Raw genomic sequence first — 23,054 nt, 5'->3', positions numbered from 1 at the left:
CTCTATTGGCACCAGTTCTTAATAAGTGTACAAAGTTTGAATGAAATCGGTTCGCGGGAAGTGGGAGAAAAACGGGTGCGAGTTACATACATACATACATACAAACATACAAGTGAAGCTAATATAAAAGCGTGTTAAAAACCTAGAAAGATGTAAGCATACATATTCACGTAGGAACTGAAAGAAAATGCGACTTTGTTTAATACTGTATAGTGATACATACATTATGCATAGGCCTATAAGATTACCATATATATAGCGTAAGTGGCCTTTGTTCAAGAATCATTAAAAAACATGTAAATTATATTGTGTTTACGTGTGTTAATACATAATATGCCTAAAATTTGTTTTCCGTACAGCATGTCTATATAATAGTTCAGTCATATTATGTTATCTGTGGTTAAGTCATAAAACTTCTATGTTATGACTTAACTACTAAACATATTTCAAGTTAAAGGAAATAATTTAAAATTAACGATACAAAAAATGATCAAATACGTGTTACAATTTATTTTTAATCTTGAAAATGTATAATTACAGGAATACTCCGCTCATTCATACAAACATTTCAACTACAGTTACGTAAATCACGGCATCTGTGTCACTAAAACATGTAAGCACTTCATTCAAGACCGATCAACGGAAGATACGGTGGGCCTAAAACAGATCCTTGAGGGATGCCTCAACGAAATATATGAAAATAAATATGGTTTGAGTACACAAATATCCACAATACATTCTTGCGATCGTCCAAACGAAGGCATTGAGTTTGATTATGGCGACAAAGTATTTACCGCCGTAATTTTGGGAATAGCTTTAGTAAACATAGCTGCAACAATTTATGATGTGCTATTAAAGCAAAGGAATTGTTCTGGTAAGATTTCTTTTTTTTTTAATGTTATAGTCGCAGCAATGGAGCTGGTGGGTCGCCTAATGTTAAGCGCCACCACCGCCCATGAACATTTGGAGAGGCGTAAGGTCAATTGCAGAGCTTTCGCCACTATAAATGGATTGGAAGGGTAAGGAAAAGGATATGGGCCTCCGGCTACCCACTCAGCGTACGAAACACTATAGCATGCAATGATTTCACGCCGCTTTTCTGTGGGGGTGTGGTACTTCCCCGGTGCGAGCTGGCCCGATTGGCGTGCTCGACTCCCACAGTAAATGGATGGATATATATATAATATAATTATAACGAACATAATAATTGATAACGAACATATTAGGATATTTACATATACATACTCATATAATTATGAATATAATTTCAGGTAATCCATTGATATTAAGTTTCTCACTAATACAAAATTGGAATCGTCTTTTATCATCCAATCCTAATCCAGATCCTAGATTCGATGGCTTCCAAGGAATGTATGGAATAAGGTAGATAAAACTTAATTTTTATTCTTTTCTAGCAAAATAGTCTTTATTATATTAGCCATCAATGGTCCGACCACCTACTTGGTAGAGTCGTTAACGCGTGAGCGTACAACAGAAGGGTCTCGAGTTCGATTACTGGTGGGACAAAAAGAAATATCTCGGTCTGGCAGGACCCGCAGTCTTCTACTAATCACCTACTTTTCCATATAAATAAATAATAGTTAAAAAAAAAACTAAAAAACACGCTTTTTATAGAAAACCGAACTAAAAAATAGAAAATAAATTTAAATGACTTTAAATTAAGAAAATAGTGTTAAAAATCTCAATGAATATAAATTAATAATAGTGTGAGTAAAAAAAAAATATTTTATTTTAAAAAAAGCGTGGGGTGCATGGTGTCAATGGTTATAGATATTTTATTGACAGATATGAGTAGAGTGATTATGATTTCGATAATATCTTAAGAAGCACCCCACGCTTTTTTATAATTTATTTAATCCTTAGACTTGTCAGATTTCGAGAAAATTCTACTGTTTGCTCTAGTTGGTTGGTTTTATTTACAGAACAATAACAACATTATTGATGATGGCAGCTCACGCGATTTGGCTCATAGGTGATGGGTTTGCTGACAATACGCATGATTTTGAGAGGGTGAGCTTAGATTCAAAATTTAATGAAGTACGTAATATATTATTGAATTGTGGACATGTTTAACAACATATGTAACTACATATGTACTATTTGAGATTCGTACGCATCTTGATTTGACCTTAAATCAAAGAAAGAACAATTTTGCTAGTATTTATAGTTATATCTATAGTTATATTCGTAGTATATATTTATAGTTTTCATATTGTGGGAGTCGAGCATGCTTCGGCACGAATTGGGCCAGCTCGCACCGGGGAAGTACATACCCCCACAGAAAACCGGCGTGAAATAATAGCTTGCTATTGTGTTTCGTACGGTGAGTGGGGGAGCCGGAGGCCTATATCCTTCTCCTAGCCCTTCCCAGTCCATTCCTTTTTTTCCATTCATCAATCCTTTCCTTATCCCATATCCCTTAAAAGCGGGCAGCGCATTTTCAGAAGTCTGAGCCTCTGCGAATGTTCATGGGCGGTGGTGATCGTTTACCATCAGGTGAACCACCAGCTCAGTTGCCCGCTATGACATAAAAAAAATATATATATTTAATACTAAAATGAACAAATGAATGGTAATTAATGACTAAAATCGCCTATCTTTTATTGGGACGAAGTGTGGTTTTTAATTCAAATGATGAACACAATGTCTTCAGTGATGTTATTTGTTTGCAGTTATATGAAAACAATCTTTACCAAGTTTTGTTGAGCGGAACATCTTTGGTACAGTTGTTCTTCCTACTGTCAGGCTTTTTACTCGTCTACACGTTGAATGTAAACTCTGAGAGGATGAAGAATACTTGGGAACTGTTCCCTGTGATCTTGTTTTATAGAATGTGCAGGTTGGTGCAATTAAAAAGCAGAAATAATATTTATGAGAAATAATATTTTTAATTTTCTTCCGTTTCAACCGACTTCAAATGGTTATGGCGGTTTACTTTATTGTTACTTTATTAAAAATTGTCATTAGTACGTTCAAGTTGATACATTAAATTACATATTTTCTTATTAATAATAGTACTAGCTGCACCCGGCAAACGCTGTTCTGCCTTACTCTTATCATTTAGGGCTATGAAAAATAGATGTTGGCCGATTCTCATAGATACCGGATAAGCACAAAAAATTTCATCAAAATCGGTCAAGCCGTTTCGGAGGAGTATGGCAACGAAAACTTTGACACGAGAATTTTATATATTAAGATTTTAATTATCCTGTCCTTGAATGCAAATGTAAGATTTGAATACCAATAATTAGGAACATCGGAGGCCTGTTTCCTTTTCCTCACCCTTCCCAGACCATTACTTCTATTCAGTCGTTAATCCTTTCTTAAAATTACTGAATTCCGTTATATTCCCACAATACCGAAGTAGCTATAACACAGCAAGTATGTTTTAGGTTAACTCCAAGTCTGGCTGTTGTCTTGGGCTTCATAATGACCTGGTTCAGACACATGGGATCAGGCCCGTTTTGGGGTATGGTCATAACACCCATCTCCAATGACTGCAGACGGTATTGGTGGTCACATTTGTTGTACGTCAACAATTTCATAGAGGATAACCGATGCGCCATTCAGACTTGGTGAGTCTTCTCGTTAATATTTCATCATCATCATCAGCCACATTTTCCCACTGCTGGGACACAGGCCTATAAGTGCAGGTTAGCAGATGTTACATGTCGCCTGATCTCGAACCCCCGACATGTCGATCTTAACTCCTCGGTCCTCACCAAGGTGCCATTATACTAATAATATTAAGCAGAAGTGCTTATTATAAACTAACTACTTAGTCATCTTTATATTATTATTATTATAGATGTGCGTAATCATATTTCATTTATACTCGTAATTATAATTATGTTCCTTGCAAATACAAAACAGATTAAAAATAAACTCAACTTAATTTAAAATTAAAAAATTCCGACAAATCAAAATAATTTAATTGCATTTCAGGCACTTAGCGACAGAGCTACAAATCTATACAATAGGTCTGATAGTATACTTGGCAACACAGAATAGGTTTAGAGGGTTCTGCATATTCGTCATGTTTCTAGTTGGATGCGTGAGCCCAGCTCTGCATGTGTGGCTGTATGATCTGGAGGGAATCTTGCCTCTTTCACCTGAGTATGACCTTTTTTTAACATTTATCGCATTGGCTAATAGAACGCGTACTTAGCATGCGTCAGAGCGCTCACCTGACGCCGCGCTATGACACCATATTATACTACGCGGTAATATAGAGATGCTTTTATATAGTTTATTTATAGAATTTATTTTTGTACATATATTGCCTAAAGCCTTCCTCAATAAATAAGCTATCTAACACTGAAAGAATTTTAAAAACGGACCAGTAGTTCCTGAGATTAGCGCGTTCAAACAAACAAACTCGTCAGCTTTATAATATTAGTATAGCTTAGTAGGAACTTTTAAGTTATGTTAAGTTTTACTTCATAAGATGTATATAATCTATGATTATACATTATTATAAATGATAACATTTACAGATTTTTTCGCACTTCACAAAGCCCAACGTTCACTAAACTCTACGTTTTGTTTTACAACAACACCTCATGCTTTGCCATGGGAATGATATTAGGATCCTACATATACGATGCTCAAAAGAAAAATATTCAATTCAAGAAAAGTAAGGTACGTTTACAATTAATTTTATCAATCATATTGACATATTTCAAAGCTGTACGTATACAGTAATGCTACGTCTATAAAGTCATAATTACATAATGAGATAAACCGGTTTCTAAAGGGCTTTTTTATGTCATACGCCTGCATGAATATTCGCATAGGTAGTGCCTTTTTTTTATTCATGATAGGGAAGCGCTTGACCACGATCTCGCCTGATGGTAAGCTGAGATGTGGTCTAAGATGGATCGCGCTTCCCTAGAAGGTACTTGTTCACTCTTCTCTTGAAGACCTCCAGATTGTACTCGTCGGGAAACACAGACTCAGGAAGCATGTTCCAATCCCTTGCGGTTCGAATGAAGAATGTGCTCGAATGAAGTGCCTCTGCAAATGCGCTGCCGCTTGACGATTGGAAAAAGGAATAGCCTAAAAAAATATAGGGCCTTACGCCAGTATTTCACGCCGGTCATGTGTGTACTTCCCCGGTGCGAGCTGGCTCAATCCATGCCGAAGCGTTCTCGACTCCCACATGGAAAGTCTCATTGAATAGATAAATGTTTGAATTTGATCTCACACAATTCTTTTGAATTTGAGTTTGAATTCTTGTTGTTTCTAAGTTTGTACAATAAAGGATTATAAATAAATAAATAAATAAATAAAAAAATCCTTAATTTTATATAATACTAGCTGCACCCCGCGGTTTCATCCGCGTAAGTCCATATCCCGTATATCAGGTAATAAATATCGATAAAAAGGTGCCTATATGTTATTCCAGTTGTCCAGCTGTCTACGTACCAAATTTCATTGCAATCGGTTCAGTAGTTCTTGCGTGAAAGAGCAACAAACACACACACATCCTTACAAACTGTCGCATTTATAATATTAGTAGGATTATCTTTTCCATTTCAGATTCTGGATACATTACTTTGGCTTTCTCTCATACTTTGCGCCCTAATCTTCTACAGCGGTTCGGTTTTCTACAAAGATGCACCTCGAGCCTCTGTTGAGCTCAGGATGGTGCATGCGGCGTTTATTAAGATTTTATTTGGTTGTGTCATATCTTTTATGATTGTAGGCTTGGTGTTCCGGCTTGGAGGTAATTATGAAAACTCAATATAGACATTTTCTGAGTTACGTTACGTTAGAAATTCTTATATGTTAAAATTATTAAAAGTGCTTTCCTCTTTTCTTAAAAAACATCTGATTTGATTAGACTGCGGACGTTTATATATTTATATCGTTGCTTAAATATTCATAGGCGGTGAAAGAAAACAGATTGTCGCCTTTAAAAAATAAGGAATGAATGATGTAGGAAATAATAAAAAAGACTGGGTAAGGGAAAGATTATGGGAATATGAATATTATATATACTTTCTCATTATTTCAGATACGTTTTGTGACATGTTATCGTGGCAAGGCTGGAAGACGCCCAGCAAGTTGTCATACGGAGTCTCCCTAGTGCATTTCAGCATCATCCACTACATCCAGGGCACGAGGACGCAACTAGCTCACATTTCTCTCTTTAATTACGTGAGTGGTTTCTATTGTTTTTTCTTAGATCACTTATAGTTTTAGCAATATTTATTATGGAGATATTAATATTGTATTATAATTTTTTTTTGGATTGATCTTCAGGTTATCTCATAAATCATTTAAAATTTTCTTTGAATAATAAGGCCTCTAACCTAATAGAAATAGTGAGTCATGATCAGGCCCACAGATGATGACTAATAATTAAAAAAAATAATTGATTTTATTATATTCAGAATTTTTTTAGCACAGAGACACATGAAACCGAAAGAGGAGAAGGAATTTGCTATGGCGGGATCACGGGTAAACGATAGGCTAGGTGTTGTTATAGTTTGGCGAAATGACGCGGATTCGAATCCCGCCTCGTGATCACACTTTTTCTTTCTTTAAACATATGTCATGTATTAAACCTTTGAATACTGTAAAACTAAACATAATATTAATTATTTTCAGATAATGCACCAACTAACCATCGTGTGTTTATCCTTCTTTATCGCCGTACCAATCTACCTGCTAGTTGAAACACCAATAATAACATTCTTCAAAGTGCTGTTATTTGGCGGGAAAACCAAAGATAGTGTCTCTAGGAAAACTAATTAAAATTAAAAAAAGTGTCTAAACAATATATTAGTAGCTATCAGATCACTTAAAATGTTTCATATTAAGGAACTAGCTGCGCCCCGCAGTTTCACCCGCGTAAGTCTGTATCTCGTTGGAATATCGGGATAAAAAGTTGCCTATATGTTATTCCAGTTGTCCAGCTGTCTACATACCAAATTTCATTGCAATCGGTTCAGTAGTTTTTGCGTGAAAGAGCAACAAACACACACACATTTTTACAAACTGTCGAATTTATAATACTAGCTGCGCCCCGCGGTTTCGCCCGCGTAAGGCCGTATCCCGTAGGAATATCGGGATAAAAAGCTGCCTGTATGTTATTCCAGTTGTCCAGCTGTCTACATACCAAATTTCATTGCAAACGGTTCAGTAGCTTTTGCGTGAAAGAGCAACAAACACACACACATCCTTACAAGCTTTCGCATTTATAATATTAGTAGGATGTGATGAAAGCCAACTAGAGAGTGCCAAAACTATGAAGGACAGACAGGTTTTAGACTTTTATGTTTTGTAGATATTTTAATAGTGCAATAATTAGATAAATTAAAAAAAATATTAAAAGGTAGAAATGTGTTCTTTGTTATTTCAATTATTCTCTTATTGTTGAATCATCTTTAACTTCATGAAGCCCACATAGCAACATTTAATGTTTTAGTAGTTTTAAGAATATATCCTTTTCCTCATACTTCCCAGTCCATTCCTTCTTTCTAGTCGTCAATCCTTTCCTTATCCCTTTTCCCTTAAAAGCGGGCTGCGCATTCGCAGAGCCATTAACTCTGCGGATGTTTATGGACGATGGTGATGGCTTACCACCAGGCGAACCACCAGCTCAGCTGCCCGCAATTATATAAAAAAATACAATAATGTAATGTGTAATGTGTAAACAATATCTGCTAGATAGATCCATATGATATTTCATATTACATAGCGTAAATAGCCTAGAATGGCCAATTTTTATTGTTTATATTTTCATTGTGTATACTAGTATGACTAAGAAAAATGGAATGATACAATAATTGTTTTCATCGAAAAACTTAACCGCTTTCAAATTGTCAGAATTATATTTAAATGGAACCAGTACCATCTTGCAAATAAGAAAAGAATCATAAAAAACGGTTCACCCATTAAAAAGTTATGAGGTAGCAAACACAAAAAATTGTCAAATTTATAACCTTCTCCTTTTTTGAAGTCACTTAAAAAAACAATAAATTGACTATTATAAATAAAAAAAAGTGACGCCTTACATTAAATATCAGCAAGATGCAGATAACAAACAATGTCATAATAAAATTGGGAGGGGTAATAATTTTTATAATATATATCAAATTATCTGTTACTTTACCGGATTATTCAAATAAAAATTTAGCAAAACATAAGCCGCGAACTCCAGAACTTTTGTAGAAAAGCTTAAATCTCACAAGTGATAATTCTTCATGCATGTTTCTTTTATGTCACCACCGCCCATTAACATTTGCAGAGACAGGGCCGCTGCATATTCGTTGCCCGTTTAAAAAGGATAAAGGACAAGTAAATTATTACGACGGTAACAAAGAAATGACCCGGGAAGCGTGAGGAAAAGGATGGGCTGGTAGTTACTTTTAGACATAAGAATTATTCACACAAACTAGTATTGTTATGTTGATTTTTCCAGTCATTCATTTTCCAGTTTTCTATTTCATTTTTTATCAAAGCAAGAACTTCCCTATCAGACACAATTCTAATCACTGTCTTCCAGCCTCAGCTGCGCCCGCACGCGCGTAAAACTACTTTATGCCATACAATCTGTCCCACCTATCATTCAAATGGATACATTTATCAGAAATACAGACAGATATAATTAGTTTAGCAATTGCAATATTAGGGATCATATAATTTGCCCAACTTCAAACAGTTGAAACCGGAGACTTATCTTTATATGAAATTGAAGGAGCTACCTCAATAGCCTCGATAACTAAATCCACGTGTACAAAATTATGATTATCATAATATCATATATAGATGAATACATATTTCAACTGATAAAGTTAACAATACCCATACAATAAGTCACTATAACTGCACACAATGTGAAATAACTCGACCTCCTTGCGGCTAATTCAAGCATTTAGTTATAAAGAAGTGTTTACAAGAAATATTGTAATAGTAATTTTATACAAAAAGTTAACTGCCTGCACTAAACCAATTCAAATGGGACCACATGGGAGGCACCAGCTTTCAAGTTAAAAAGAAATATCTAGAAATTGGGTGAAACTCTAATTTTTATCAGCATTTACAAATTCGTATTTTCCTTAAATGTAGTATCTATATATCAAACAAACAATTGCGATTAATCAAGCTTTAATCACTATACATCTACACTAATATTGATAAGAGAAAACTTTGGTACATATGCATGTTTGTGATGTTATCACACAAAAACCACGGGACCAATTTCAAAAATTCCTTCACCATTAGAAAGCTGCAACTTTACTCAGTGATATAGTATATATAGATATATGTACCACGGGCGAAGCCGGGGCGAACAGCTAGCATATCAATCGTGTCACAGCTTATTATTCAATTAATTTAAGATAACACACACAGACAGTGAATAAAAAAAACGTAACGTAATATTTGTCAGAACGTATATCTTATCCAATAAATTGTACTCATCAAAACATTCCAAGTGTACATAATTGAAACAAACCAATTATTCACTACTTTTGATTTCTCAAATATAAATACATATCAGTATCAACAATCACAATAAGAGCTCAACCGTAAGCTATGCAATCATAAATGTTACCTAAATATTGTCTCGTCACCGCAGTTGTAAATCGAGTCTCAATCATGGCGCACGCGGAGGAAACGTTACGTAATCTGTTGAACACGGAGCTCGACACCCGCGGCTATAAACCACGAGACGTCGCAATCAAAGCGATATCCACGAACGGCGCCAATTATACCTCACAATTGTTCCTCGTCGATGTCACATCTCCCGGCAGAGACGATCTCCATCTGTTCGCTAAAGTGGCAATCATCAACGATGCGCTCAGAGACCGCATGTGCGCTGACTGGTTGTTCGACACCGAGAAATTCACGTATACAAAGCTGGCGAAAGTGTACGACGAGATGCAAAACAAATTCCAAGTGCCGGCGGAGGACAGGTTGATATTCCCGAAGTTCTACGCTGTTAACGCGGAACAAGGGAAGGAGACAGTCATCATGGAGAACTTGGTAGCGTCTGGTTATAAATCATTCAATAGATTCGATTCTATGGACTGGGAGCACGCTTGCGCAGGTGTCAAGAACTTAGCTTTATTCCACGCCCTGTCGTTCGGTTACGCGAAGGAATATCCTGAGGAATTTGAGAAGTTATCTGCTAATATGAAGTATATGCTGGGTAAAGCGCCAGAAGATATAGAAGCGATGAAGCCTCTGTGGATGAAACTGATCAATTCAGCGCTGGCGGTGATAAAAGATGATCAAAAGGAGAGAGTTGCTAAATACCTATCATCGTGCCCTGAACTCTGCACGTATAATATACCGAAAAGTAGAGCAGTGATCTCACACGGGGATTACAGGCTCAGCAATCTGCTATTTAAGAAACAGGTAAGTCTTATCAGTCACTATTACACAGACCAACTAATATTATAAACGCCATAGTTTTATGGATGGATGTTTTTTACTCTTTATCGTAAAAACTACGGAATGGATTTTAATGAAACTTTGCTATAACATAGCTGATCCGCGTTGAATTTATCATAACAAGATCACTTCAATAGGATCACAAGTAAACTAATTTACAAATAAAAAAGGAAATATCGAATCGATTGATTCAGTTAAAAGTTATGAGATAAAAAACACAAATTAAACTGCTAATTGACCTCCTCTTTTTTGAAGTCGGTTCAAAAGTTAATTTCTCACCCACTAGGTGAAATAAAACTTTGTTTAGAAATCAAACAAATCGTTTACAACGTGATATATTATAAATAAATAAAACCCGTTCTGCAATGTAGTTTATAATTACGAAATCTATGTAGATTATAATAACGAAAACATGTTCTTAAATTTCCGAATATCAATCGAAACGGATATTATTTTTTATCTACGAATAATTATCATTCATAGTATTTTAACTTACCTACATAAACTACTAAAGCCAAACTCTTATACAGTGTATACGTAGGGAAATTATTTAATCCTAACGATCCTAATCAGTATAATAATTAATTAAGATAAACAAATGAAATCATTGTATCGATCCTACCGATATTATAAATGCGAAAGTTTGTAAGAATGTATGTGTGTTTGTTGCTCTTTCACGCAAAAACTACTGAACCGATTGCAATGAAATTTGGTACATAGATAGCCGGACAACTGGAATAACATATAGGCAACTTTTTATCCCGATATTCCTGCGGGATAAGGACTTACGCGGGTGAAACCGCGGGGCGCAGCTAGTCCTTCATACGTGTAAGAAATTTGAATTAAATTTATCCGTTAAAGTGGTTCAAAGGCGAGTGTACAAATATAAAAGTGAAGCTAATAAATGTGTATTAAAATGACTATAAACCCTTATAGAAATCTACCTGAATAAAAAGATTTAAGTTTGAGTTTAAGAGTATTAAAACGGAGTTGTTTATAAAATGGATGATTATGATTAATTTGCTAATAACACGTTAAAGTATTTGCAATTTCTAATATATTTTAGTTTGCACTTTCAAAGAGGAAACTGTTTTAGTTTTGTATGTTTGTAACATTTTCACCCAAAAACTGCGCGGCCGATTTCAAAAATTCTTTCACCATTGGAATGTTGCAACTTCACAGTGACATAGGCTATATATATACCACGGGCGAAGCCGGGACAAACAGCTAGTTATATGATAAACGTTTATTATATTCACTATCGGGAGCAAACCTAAAGGTCACGATTATCATTCGCATCATAATACGATACAATTAATCTATTGAAAATATGCTATTTTGCTGTTTGTGTGTTTATCTATATTATATTATATTATATATTATAAAGCTAAAGGGTTTGTTTGTTTATTTGAACGCACTTATCTCACGACGAACGTTTAATATATGTACCGCGGGCAAAGCCGGGTCGGACCGCTGGTAAATAATAATTAAGTAATTGTAATGAAAATAAAATTCGTCATTACAGAATAACGATTTTTCTCCGACACTTTGTATAATAACGCTAAAACTTATTGATAATAAGATAATAAAAACCCGTTTAAATAATAGAATCGACTAAATAATCTCCTATACAGAGTTAACGTAAGGAAATTATTTCATCCTGGCGATCCTAATCACTGTAATCAGATAAACTCATAAAATTACACTTATAAATCTGTCCGTTCGGGTGCGTCAATCGAATCTAAAGGAGACAGTAACATGCAAGCATATAGGTGAAGCCAATTAAAGTGTGTTAATATGAGGGTAGAATTCAAAACTATTCTCGATTATAATATTCTTAAATATTCCATGGAGATATCAAGCACAGATTATCATTCATCCAGATTTCTTTTAGGTATTTAATTTGGTACAACCGGTTCTTATATAGCAGGTAAAAACATAAAAAGTTTGCAACAAGTCTACTAGTTGTTCTTAGTAAAACTTATCTACATATAATAATACTCGTAGTCCGAAACACTACGGCTTCGCCCGTGGTGTATATGTAGTCTATAACCTTTTTCAATAAATGGGCTTTCTAACACTGAAAGAATTTTTCAAATCGGACTAGTAATTCCTAATATTAGTGCGTTCAAACGAACAAACAAACAAACTCTTCAGCTGTATTGTATTATAAGTATAGATAAAGCTGAAGAGTTTGTTTGTTTGTTTCCTTTATTCCCTTCGTCAATATTTATTTATGTCATAGCGGGCAACTGTGCTGGTGGTTCGCCTGATGGTAAGCCATACCACCAAATATTCACGGGCGGTGGGGATAGCTTAACAACGATCAAAAAACCAGCTCAGGTTACCGCTCTTAAACAAATAAAAAACGTGTTTACAGCTGTCAAATAATTAAATAAATAAATCAGTCCATTAGTTCTTGTACTAAGCATTTACAAGAAAACAATCTAGAAAGACAGAAACATTTATTCAATTCAATCTCTTCAGCTTACTTAGTTTAGACATTAATATTTCATTTAAGAAACCTTTTATAAGTACCACATTAGGTAATCACTTGATATTCTAAAAAGGTTCGCCAACCAAACCAAAGGTCTTTAATTTCTTTTAATTCGTTCATAAACCCGCTAAACCAGTATAATACTCAAGGTTGATACAATTTCATTTAAATCTTACGCAATCTTTCATTGCAAGTTAATCTGAGTTATATTAAAGTTATTATTAAAATAATTGGATATTAAATTCACTCATGGTCACTTTTAAGTCTATCAATTAACTAAGGCAAAGATAACTAAATAGTTGCTGCTACACTATTTTATTATCTGTAGTGACAGATAATAATACCGAAATATAGTTTATAATCTATGGATAAAATTATAATATTTTACTAGTATAGATATGTAATACTTATAAATACAAGTCTGAAACATTCAAACCGAACTTTATACTGGTTTTCATAACAATGGTTATTATAAAAGTCGTTAATAAATATTTACTTAATATTATAGCTTCTTTTACGTTCCAAAAAGTTTTGTTATACATTTATAATAAATGACTTGTTGTAAGAAAAAGCAATAAATGACTCCATATAAAAAGATGTGACTATAATATAAAACAAAAAATATTTATATGACACATGAAGATTTTTAAAAATAAGTCTTAACTAGCTTCTGGATACCGGCTCCGTCCGGGCAGGCGTTTTATTTATTCATAAATTTAAACCGACTTCAAAAGAAGAAGGGGACAATCAGTTCGACTGTATTTTGTCTGTATTTTTACAGAAATGCAAATATAGTTAAAATAGATTTACAATGATAATAATTATTAGAATTTATTATATCTAACGTTTACATTTAGATTTATAAGCTACCACCTGCGCCCCGTGGTTTCACCCTCGTAATTCTGTATCCCGTAGGAATATCGGGATAAAAAGTTGACTATGTGTTATTTCAGTTGTCCAGCTATCTACGTAACAAATTAAATTGCAATCGGTTCCGTAGTTTTTACGTGAAAGAGTAGCAAACATACACACATCCTCACAAACTTTCAAATTTATAATATTAGTAGGATGCGTTATAATAAATATTGTTGATGGTTTATTAGTGTTAAGAAAACTACTGAACCGATTGCAATGAATTTTGGTTTGTAGACAGCTGGACAGCTGGAATTTCACGAGTCTATTTTATTGACCTAGCGTTAAACAAGTTTTTTTTTAAAACTAGATTTATTTAATGTTCATTTAAGTGTTTATTTAAACTTAAAATTCATACATCGATGTATATTTTTTCTATTTGACAGCTAGTGTCTAATAATATGCTTATCACATATTATATAATCATTACTATGGATAAACTACGATCAGCATGCCCATAACATATACCCAGGAACATTACTTATAATCAATGATAATTAATTATGTATGATAACTATGAATTATCTTTGCATATATGGGAGAATTCTTTGTAATATAATTAAACGCTAATGCGTAATTGTTTGCATTATCGACTAGCTGTTTGTCCCGGCTTCGTCTTGGGTACATGTTACATATATAGCCTACTAGCTGCCGGCCGCGGTTTCACCCGCGTAAGTCCGTATCCCGTAGGAATATCAGAATAAAAAGTCTTTACGTGAAAGAGCAACAACACATATCCTCACAAACTTTCGCATTTATAATATTAGTAGGATTTCACTCAGATTTCTAATGGTGAATTGTTTATATCGGTCAAGCAGTTTTTGTATGAAAACATTTCAAATATACTTATCTTTCCTCTTTGTAATATAAGTATATACTAATATCATATAAACCTATATTTATAACTGATTTTGATGAATCTACACATTATTTTATTAAGAAGAGTTTGCTTCCCGCTAATCTCTGAAACTACTAGACCGATTTTTAAATTTTTTACACCGTTGTATATGTACTAGATCCCCAAGCTTAAAGCGTAGACGTTGTCGGGGTGTACCGCTAGTATTAGATAATAACTTGGACAGAAAAACGCTTAAACAACCCTAAATGAGATTAAAATAAGAGATTTATAATAAAAGAATATTGTACGGGAAAATATAAAGTATAATCAAACAAATCGAAACAAAGTGTAGGATACACTTGATAAGAGTTGTTTTATTTTAAGATTAATAAAGCAATTAGCAGGAACATTTCAACATTAAAAATGTATTTTTAAGTAGTATTCGTGTACAGACGTTTCGAACACTTTATAGTGAGCGAGGGTTCGGAAGACTGGAGTTTGCATTATAATAAATAAATAATAATAATAAATCGTTTAAAATCCGTAAAAAATCTAATTCCTCTACACATAATAACGGTATTATTTGTAACTAGGCTAAGAACATAATCGTATCTTTCTACTACTTAAACACTATCATAAAATAAATAAGCGCCTACATTGTTTCTTTATCGTTCAAAAAATATGTAAACACGATAACATTGTTCTTTGAATCCTCTTTCATTTCATACAGATATTAAATATACAGTATTTAGTATTTATTGTGTTTGATTTTACGCGAGTATTTAGAAATTAAATAATAATTTTGACGGACGAAGACTTTTTAACGGATTTTAAACGCGATTCATTCATTATATTATTAAAACGACGTTTCGAATACTTTACAGCGAGCGTGGTCACGGGGAGACTAAGATGTCTTGAAGGTCATACAAAAATTGTTATTTGCGAACTACCTCCACCTATTTCTCCGCAGTTGGTACGTTGAGTATTTTTTCGGATGTTGGGAGAATTGGCAAATAGTGTCTTCTAGTCTTTTGGTCTATCTGACATGGGGTTTTAAATTCTTGATAACAGTATCCCAGGCGTTGGAAAGCTTCAAACCATCTTCTCTATTGAAATTTGGATGTTTTTTAATTTCAATAGCCTCACGTACAAGTCTTGGAAATTTTTTTTATTTACTCTAGCGAGGATTTTTGCTTGGTCAAATCGTAAGAAGAGCTTGTTGTCCAGAGTGTGTTCCTATGCTTGATATCCGCAATGTGTTCCTTCAGTCGACTACCAATGCTTCTTTTTGTTTGTCCGATGTAGGAGAGACCACAGTTATATATATAACTGTGTGTGATACTGTATATATATATGTGTGTGTATATGTGTATATGTATATTATGTGGTAGACAGCAAAGGAGCTTATATGGGATGTGGAAAGGTTTGAGGACGGGAATGAAGGAATGGACTGGGAAGGATGAAGAGAAGGATACGAGCTTCCAACTCCCTTCGCCGATCTTCTGTAAGGGTATGGAACTTCCCCGATGTGAGCTAGCTTAATTCGTGACGAAACGTGATCAATTCCCACACAAAATATTACAAAAACAAAAAATAGTATGGGGAATTTTCATTTATTACTTTAATTTGTTTTACCCGACTGCACCAAAAAAGGGTTATGTGTTAATTAATAATTTGTGATATTTGTTTTAAATGACCATTTTCACTAAAAAGTCTAGAAAAAGATAACAACCATTTTAAGCTATGGCTTCACTTAAGTATATAAATACTCAATATTTTTAATCATCTGTCGGTTAATCATCAATTCTCGCCGGTCATTCATGTTGAACCAAAAACTAAGGCCATATTGACAAATTCGAGTTCTGACCTTCATGCAGTGTTGTGTATGACCTCGACACAGCAATGACGGTGATATCCTATAAAAAACTAACAAAGGATTTCCCTTTGACGAAATTTGACCACCTTAATTATTAAATATCCAAACAAATAAAAAAAATATGCCTCGTATAGTCTGTATCACGTCATCTAATATTTAATAATTAATACTATCCAACATTTAGTGTTATAAATGCGAGAGTGACTCTGTCTGTCTCTTCTTCGCGCGTAAACCACTCAAACGATTTAGATGACATTTGGAACAGAGATAGTTTGAGAATTAAGAAAGTATATAGGTTAGTTTTTATTCCCCAAATCCTACGATATCAGGAATAACTCTTGGACTGCTTATTTTATCATTTGACCACGCGGGCAAAGCCAAGAGCGAATGGTTAGTCGTACTAATATTATAAAGGCGAATGTTTGTAAGTATGGATGGATGTTTAGGCAATAATTTTTTTTTTTCTTTCTTTCACATAAGAACAGCCGAATGCATATTAATGAAACTTTATAACAATTAAGCTCATATACAGAATAAGACATGAGTTATATAAATACTTGCTATTGCCCGTGGGTACGATCGCGGGCAAGACCACGCTAATATATATATAATAAGATTTTCATTATATACTCTTAGTTATTTTCTATAAAGTTCTTATACGGCCATAATAATCTATGATTTATACAGGAATTTTCCGTAACACGTTTATATCTTTATAAATAATAAAAAACAATAACAAATTAAACTGATAACTGAAAGATAATAAATGACTCGTGCGGCGAGCCCGATATTCTATGACTAACAAAAAATATCTGATTATGAGTATAATTCTAACTTAGTAGTTTAATTATAAACAGCTGTGATACGATCTACTTTTATTTGTATTTGTATTTGTATTATATTTTATTTATTTTAGGTTCATCCACAGTTATTTCAATAGATTACATAAGTAAATATGACAATCAAGTAAGACCTTAATGTATACTATTAAAAGGTAAACACAACATGCTTACACCATATAAGAAAAATTAAACAGCTAAAACATATTAAAACTAAAATACAAAAATACCAGTGCCATGTTATCCTACTAATATTATAAATGCGAAAGTTTGTAAGGATGTGTATGTGTTTGTTGCTCTTTCACGCAAAACTACTGAACCGATTGCAATGAAATTTGGTACGTAGACACCTGGCCAACTGGAATAACATATAAGCAACTTTTTATCCCGATATTTCTACGGGATACGGAATTACGCGGGTGAAACCGCGGGGCGTAGCTAGTACTACATAATACGTAATCAGCAATTACGGTATTTTAGAATGTAAGGAGGAGTTGTGGGTATGAATTTGTATTGAACATGTCGATTTCGGAACTATAGTCTTTATTATTATATTACGACGATAACTATAGATTTAATGGTCATAAAATCGTAATATTATTGAAGAAAGAAAGAACTGTTTATATCAACACACAAATGATAACATAAAAAACGGCAAATCATGAAAAATAATAAAACATAATAGTCGTTTGACCGCCTCTTTGGTACAGTGATTAACGCGTGAGTTTAGAACCGAAGGGCCCTGGGTTCAATTCCCGGTGGGGACGCAAAAAAAATGTCTCGGTCTGGCAGGACACAGAAAGCTGATCACCTACTTGTCCGTAAAGAAAATCGATCAGTGAAACGGATGTATATCATCTGCCCCATATCCCAAAAGGGGACACGGGACTTCACTTAATGGTCGGTTGCGTGCGTGTGCATATATATAACAAAATAAAGAATATACTCGCTTCGCCTTCGCGTCGCTATTCGCCTCGCTAATTAAGACCCAGTTGTTTTAATAATCTACACGTTTTTCATATGATATTATGTTTGACTTACATCTTTGATAAAACTTAAAGTAAAAAAAAAAACTGAAATTGGTATCAATGGGGAATTTTGATATTTTTACCAAAATTTGAAAAACTAGCGTTTTTGATCGACTTTAAAGAAAAGTAGTTTATCAATTCGACTGTATTTTGTCGATCAGAACTTTCAACTAAGTGAATCGATTTTGATCTGACAATTATACAAGTTCTGACAATTTATAGGCGGTTTGGTTGTTTGCTTAACACAATTATTCATTATTACTTAATGTATAGGTACTTTGATATCCCACTATGCTATTGACGAGTATAAGACCATTAAAGAAAGAAAGAAAGAAAATCATTCATTTTGACATAGACATACACACACACAACAGATCATATTAGAGAAAACAACAGCATACAATAAATAAAAAAAGAAGAGAAAAAAAAAAACAAAAATTAACGGCTAGACTTAACAATTATGTAAGGCTGTGTGGGTCAAAAAGGGATTCCACTCAGGAAAACTGAGGCTTAACGCCTCAGCTCTGATTTTCAATGGTACTCTTTCGACATCTGGATTGTCAGTATAGTCTATATATTAAGAGAAGTGCTCATATTACCTTTATAATATACATAAGGTTATAACAATATTTTCTATACAAAAGAAATATTTGTGTTATTTTTGCGTTGTTTATGGTAAAAAAATCGTTGTGAATCTATTAATATAGAAATTAGCTTAATCCTACTTCCTATCCTATTAATCCTACTAATGTTATAAATGCGAAAGTTTTTAACGATGTGTATGTATTTGTTGCTCTTTCACGCAAAAACTAATGAACCGATTGCAATGAAATTTTGTACGTAGACAGCTGGACAACTGGAGTAACATATAAGCAACTTTTTTTTCTGATATACCTACGGGATATGGACTTACGCGGGTGAAACCGCGAGGCGCAGCTAGTAATTCATAAAATTATTAAAGCTTTTAATCAAAGTATATTTTTCTATGTTTTTAAATATTTATATAATTAAAGTGGAGACAAATTCAATAAACTTAAAATAATTGAAAATCATTCAGCCATTCATCAATTATAAGTGGTGCAACTTACATGACTTTCTTTTATATAAATAGATATAACTTTAAATAGATATAACTTTAAAGAATATATCTCCCCTGTCAGTATATATTAGCAATAACTTTGGAATAATCAATGAGTGACAAAAAAGTAAAGGCATCATTTTTTTCGGGACGTAAAAAATACAATCTTTATTTTAAGACAGAAAAAAGAAAGTTTATGTGTTGTTCATCGATAGTATCCTCAATGTTTTTGAGGGATAATTTCTCATGGGAGGGTAAATCGCTTCGTAACGTAGCGCGTTGCGGTGCCAGTTTGTCTTCTTCTACTCGGATGCGGTAGCGGTGAACAAGCTTCTCTGCCAACAATCCTAGTCGTATTTAATTTATTACCTCTACAGGGCGTTTCAAGATTCGTTTTTTATTTAAATATCTTCAATACATTTTTTTTTGTAAAAGGGAATATTTATAGATGAGTTTTTGAACGTAATATTGTGTCCAAATTATGGCTCATTAGCTGCGCCCCACAGTTTCACCCGTGTAAGTCTGTATCCCGTAGGAATATCGGGTTAAAAAGTGTTGCCTATATGTTATTCCAGTTGTCCAACTATCCACGTAACAAATTTCATTGCAATCGGTTCAGTAGTTTATATATTATGTGAAAGAGTAAAAACAAACATACTCATACATATTTCAATACTCCAGCCACAGAACAATTAGCCTTGATCTCTTTTTGCTACCTCAATTAAAAAGGTGTGAAGTTATCTATAATATGCATCAATTAGTAGCAGTTCCAGATAATAATAGAAGATGAAATTTAATCACATTTGTTTACCGCAACACACGTGTATGTCAGTATTACAATTATAATACGGTAGAGGTCAGAAATAACAACTTTGTTTTGAAATAAGTTATCTCTCTATTATGCAAAAACAATTGAATGGATTTCATATAAAATTTGTATAGTGTTTTTTTTTTTTGGAAAACAATAATGGCCGCCAATGACGTATCGAAAGACTTGTAATTTACATAGGTTCTATATTAGTTACAAACGACATCAAAAAAGAAGGAGTTTTTTATATAAGAAATTCGATTTACTCTATTTTTACGGTCCATGAGATACAACCTAGTAATAAACTGAACATAGAACGGACAGATAGATACATGGACAGACGTAATCTAAGCAATAGTTTAAATTGAAAAAACAATCCCACTTTAAGCCCGGGTGTGCGGGTGTATCATATCTAGCCATGCTCCAATTCTGTCATCCATATAACTTTTTCCAGGGTACCAAAGTGGACGCCATCTCGGTAGACTATCAGACGGTGCACGCGGGGTGTCCAGCCACGGATCTCATCTATTTCATCTTCATGGGCTCTGACGAAGAGTTCCGAGCCAAGAACTATGAGAGATTGCTGGATTACTATTACAGTACGCTGAGTAAGGCCATGGAGAGGCTGTCTGTGGATCCTGTGGAGGCTTATCCAAGGGAAATGTTTGATAGCGATATGAAAGAAGTAAGTTTAATTGTGTTTTTATCCACTCCTTTCCCTTTATTCGCCCAATCAATCCTTTCTTAATCCATTTTGCATAAAAATCCAGTGGCTCAAGGCTTTTGCAAATGGTTATGGGTGGTTATAGGTGATATCGTCAACTCTGCCAACTCTATCATAGAAACAACAAATTATAGCTTATTGTAGAAAAAAACAATGCCCACTATACCATTTGAATGGCGCTTGACACTTTTGGATTCGATCTTCTGTACGAGTTCTGTATCAGCGAAAAAATTCGAAAATGGATGTAGCTAGTTTCAAAAAACACAGATTGACAGATTTATCTACTAAATAAGTTGTAATTGTGCTGAAATGTATTCAATTTATATACGAACAGATTTTTTATAAATTACAATAAGGCTTTAATGCTAAATTAATTGTTTTTTATTAATATTGGTAGAAAAGGATAAATGACTGTTTAAGTGACCAAAGCATCGGGGCGAGGGTTTAAATTAATACGCTGGTTTCCAGTTGTGTATTCTCATTATAGTCTAACTTAAGATAATGCATTTGATTGTAAAAAAATGTTAAGGATAAAAATTAGTCTACAGAAAACTAAGATTACAAATTACATTTAGATTATAACCGAACAGTCTGAAAGTGACGTCCTATCCTACTTCCTACTAATATGATAAATGCGAAAGTTTGTAAGGATGTGTGTGTGTGTCTTTGTTGCTCTTTCACGCAAAAACTGCCTAACCAATTGCAATGAAATTTGGTACGTAGACAGCTGGACAACAGGAATAACATATAGGCATCTTTTTATCCCGATATTCCTACGGGATACTTCTCAATAGTTTAACGTGTGCTAATTCTTCACGTTGTTTTTCCGCAGACGATGCCCTACGCAGTGCTCATTGGAGCTACGATCCTGCCAATGGTGACTGTAGAAGCTGAGTTAGCGCCCAACATCCAGGACGATGATATAAGCAAGTTCGTCTCGATGTCGCCTAACGAACTATTCGCGAAACGCTTTAGCGGCATCGTCAATGATTGTTTGCGATGGAATGTTATTTAGCTAATGAACTGTGTACTGTTTTACTAAAATCCCTGTGTTCTGTGTTGCTATAAATCTATTTCGCTGGACTATAGTGTATAGAATTATCACTATATAGTATAAAGCAAAGTCGCTTCTCGCATCTGTATGCGTAGATCTTTAAAACTACACAACGGATTTTAATAGTGTTTTTAATGGATAGAGTGATTAATTTGTGTCGCGAATCCAACTCGCACTGAAAACCCGGTTTCTCGTCAGTTAGTTTTTTTAACATAGAAGTTTTATCAGGGTTTGGAGTAAGACATATTTTATGTGATTGTTATATTAAGATAATGGTTTAGTTTAATAAATTATATTGTTGCGATATTAAAAATTACTTTTAAAATTACATAATTATGATGCAACGCACCGATTTTTACCAAATAGGAAGTGACAAACAAATAATATAGATTTTAATTATTTGACAAGCGATTAAAAAAACACTGTCAACCAACGGGATAAACATAATATTGCATAGGCTATTTCCTAAGTTATAATTAGATAATTTCCATATATTTGTAGAATTAAACATGCCCGTATCCTTTTCCTCACCCTTCCGATTCCTTTATTCCCGTCGTCAACCATTTCCTTATACTTACCCCTAAAAAGCGGGCAAAGAGAAAGAAATGAAAAATTATAATAAAAATGTGTTTATTTTTAAATCTCGTTAATAAAATATACATAAATTCAAACATTGTTAATAATAGGACTACATTGTTTTAAATTAAATAAATAATCATAGAATGTGATACTAATAAAGGCTTGTTTTTACGCTATAACATAATAGGAAATTAATAGTATTTTAATAAATGTTTATAATTATACAATCTTAGTTTTAATTCAATCCTTTTTTTATATACAAAAAACCGCCTTCAAATTGTGAAAACTAGACTAAATTTGAATGGGGCCACAGGGGAGACATCGGATTCTGTTAAGGCATAGCAACAAAAAAAAATCATCTAAATAGTTTATCTAGTCGAAAGTTCTGAGGTA

General features: G+C 33.7%; 2 protein-coding genes across 2 annotated transcripts in view; both read left to right on the top strand.

Annotated features, from left to right (window-relative positions):
- LOC119831954 (nose resistant to fluoxetine protein 6-like) overlaps positions 1–6,783 on the top strand; it is an 11,342-nt gene extending 4,559 nt beyond the window's left edge. The window contains exons 3-12 of the mRNA XM_038355524.1: positions 541–874; positions 1,272–1,383; positions 1,944–2,031; positions 2,694–2,860; positions 3,414–3,596; positions 3,967–4,137; positions 4,518–4,662; positions 5,563–5,749; positions 6,041–6,183; positions 6,637–6,783. Coding sequence (XP_038211452.1) covers positions 541–874; positions 1,272–1,383; positions 1,944–2,031; positions 2,694–2,860; positions 3,414–3,596; positions 3,967–4,137; positions 4,518–4,662; positions 5,563–5,749; positions 6,041–6,183; positions 6,637–6,783 — 1,677 coding nt within the window. The remainder of the gene's footprint in view (positions 1–540; positions 875–1,271; positions 1,384–1,943; positions 2,032–2,693; positions 2,861–3,413; positions 3,597–3,966; positions 4,138–4,517; positions 4,663–5,562; positions 5,750–6,040; positions 6,184–6,636) is intronic.
- A 2,794-nt stretch (positions 6,784–9,577) lies between these two features.
- LOC119832049 lies at positions 9,578–22,113 on the top strand. Its single transcript, XM_038355639.1, has 3 exons — positions 9,578–10,392; positions 20,759–20,989; positions 21,861–22,113. The coding sequence occupies exons 1-3, from the start codon at positions 9,580–9,582 to the stop codon at positions 22,041–22,043; spliced, it is 1,227 nt and encodes a 408-aa protein (XP_038211567.1). The 5' UTR covers positions 9,578–9,579; the 3' UTR covers positions 22,044–22,113.
- The last annotated feature ends 941 nt before the right edge of the window (positions 22,114–23,054 follow it).

Source organism: Zerene cesonia, chromosome 14 (assembly GCF_012273895.1).
Source record: "Zerene cesonia ecotype Mississippi chromosome 14, Zerene_cesonia_1.1, whole genome shotgun sequence".
Classification (NCBI taxonomy): domain Eukaryota; kingdom Metazoa; phylum Arthropoda; class Insecta; order Lepidoptera; family Pieridae; genus Zerene; species Zerene cesonia.
This window is presented reverse-complemented; position numbering and strand designations above follow the sequence as displayed.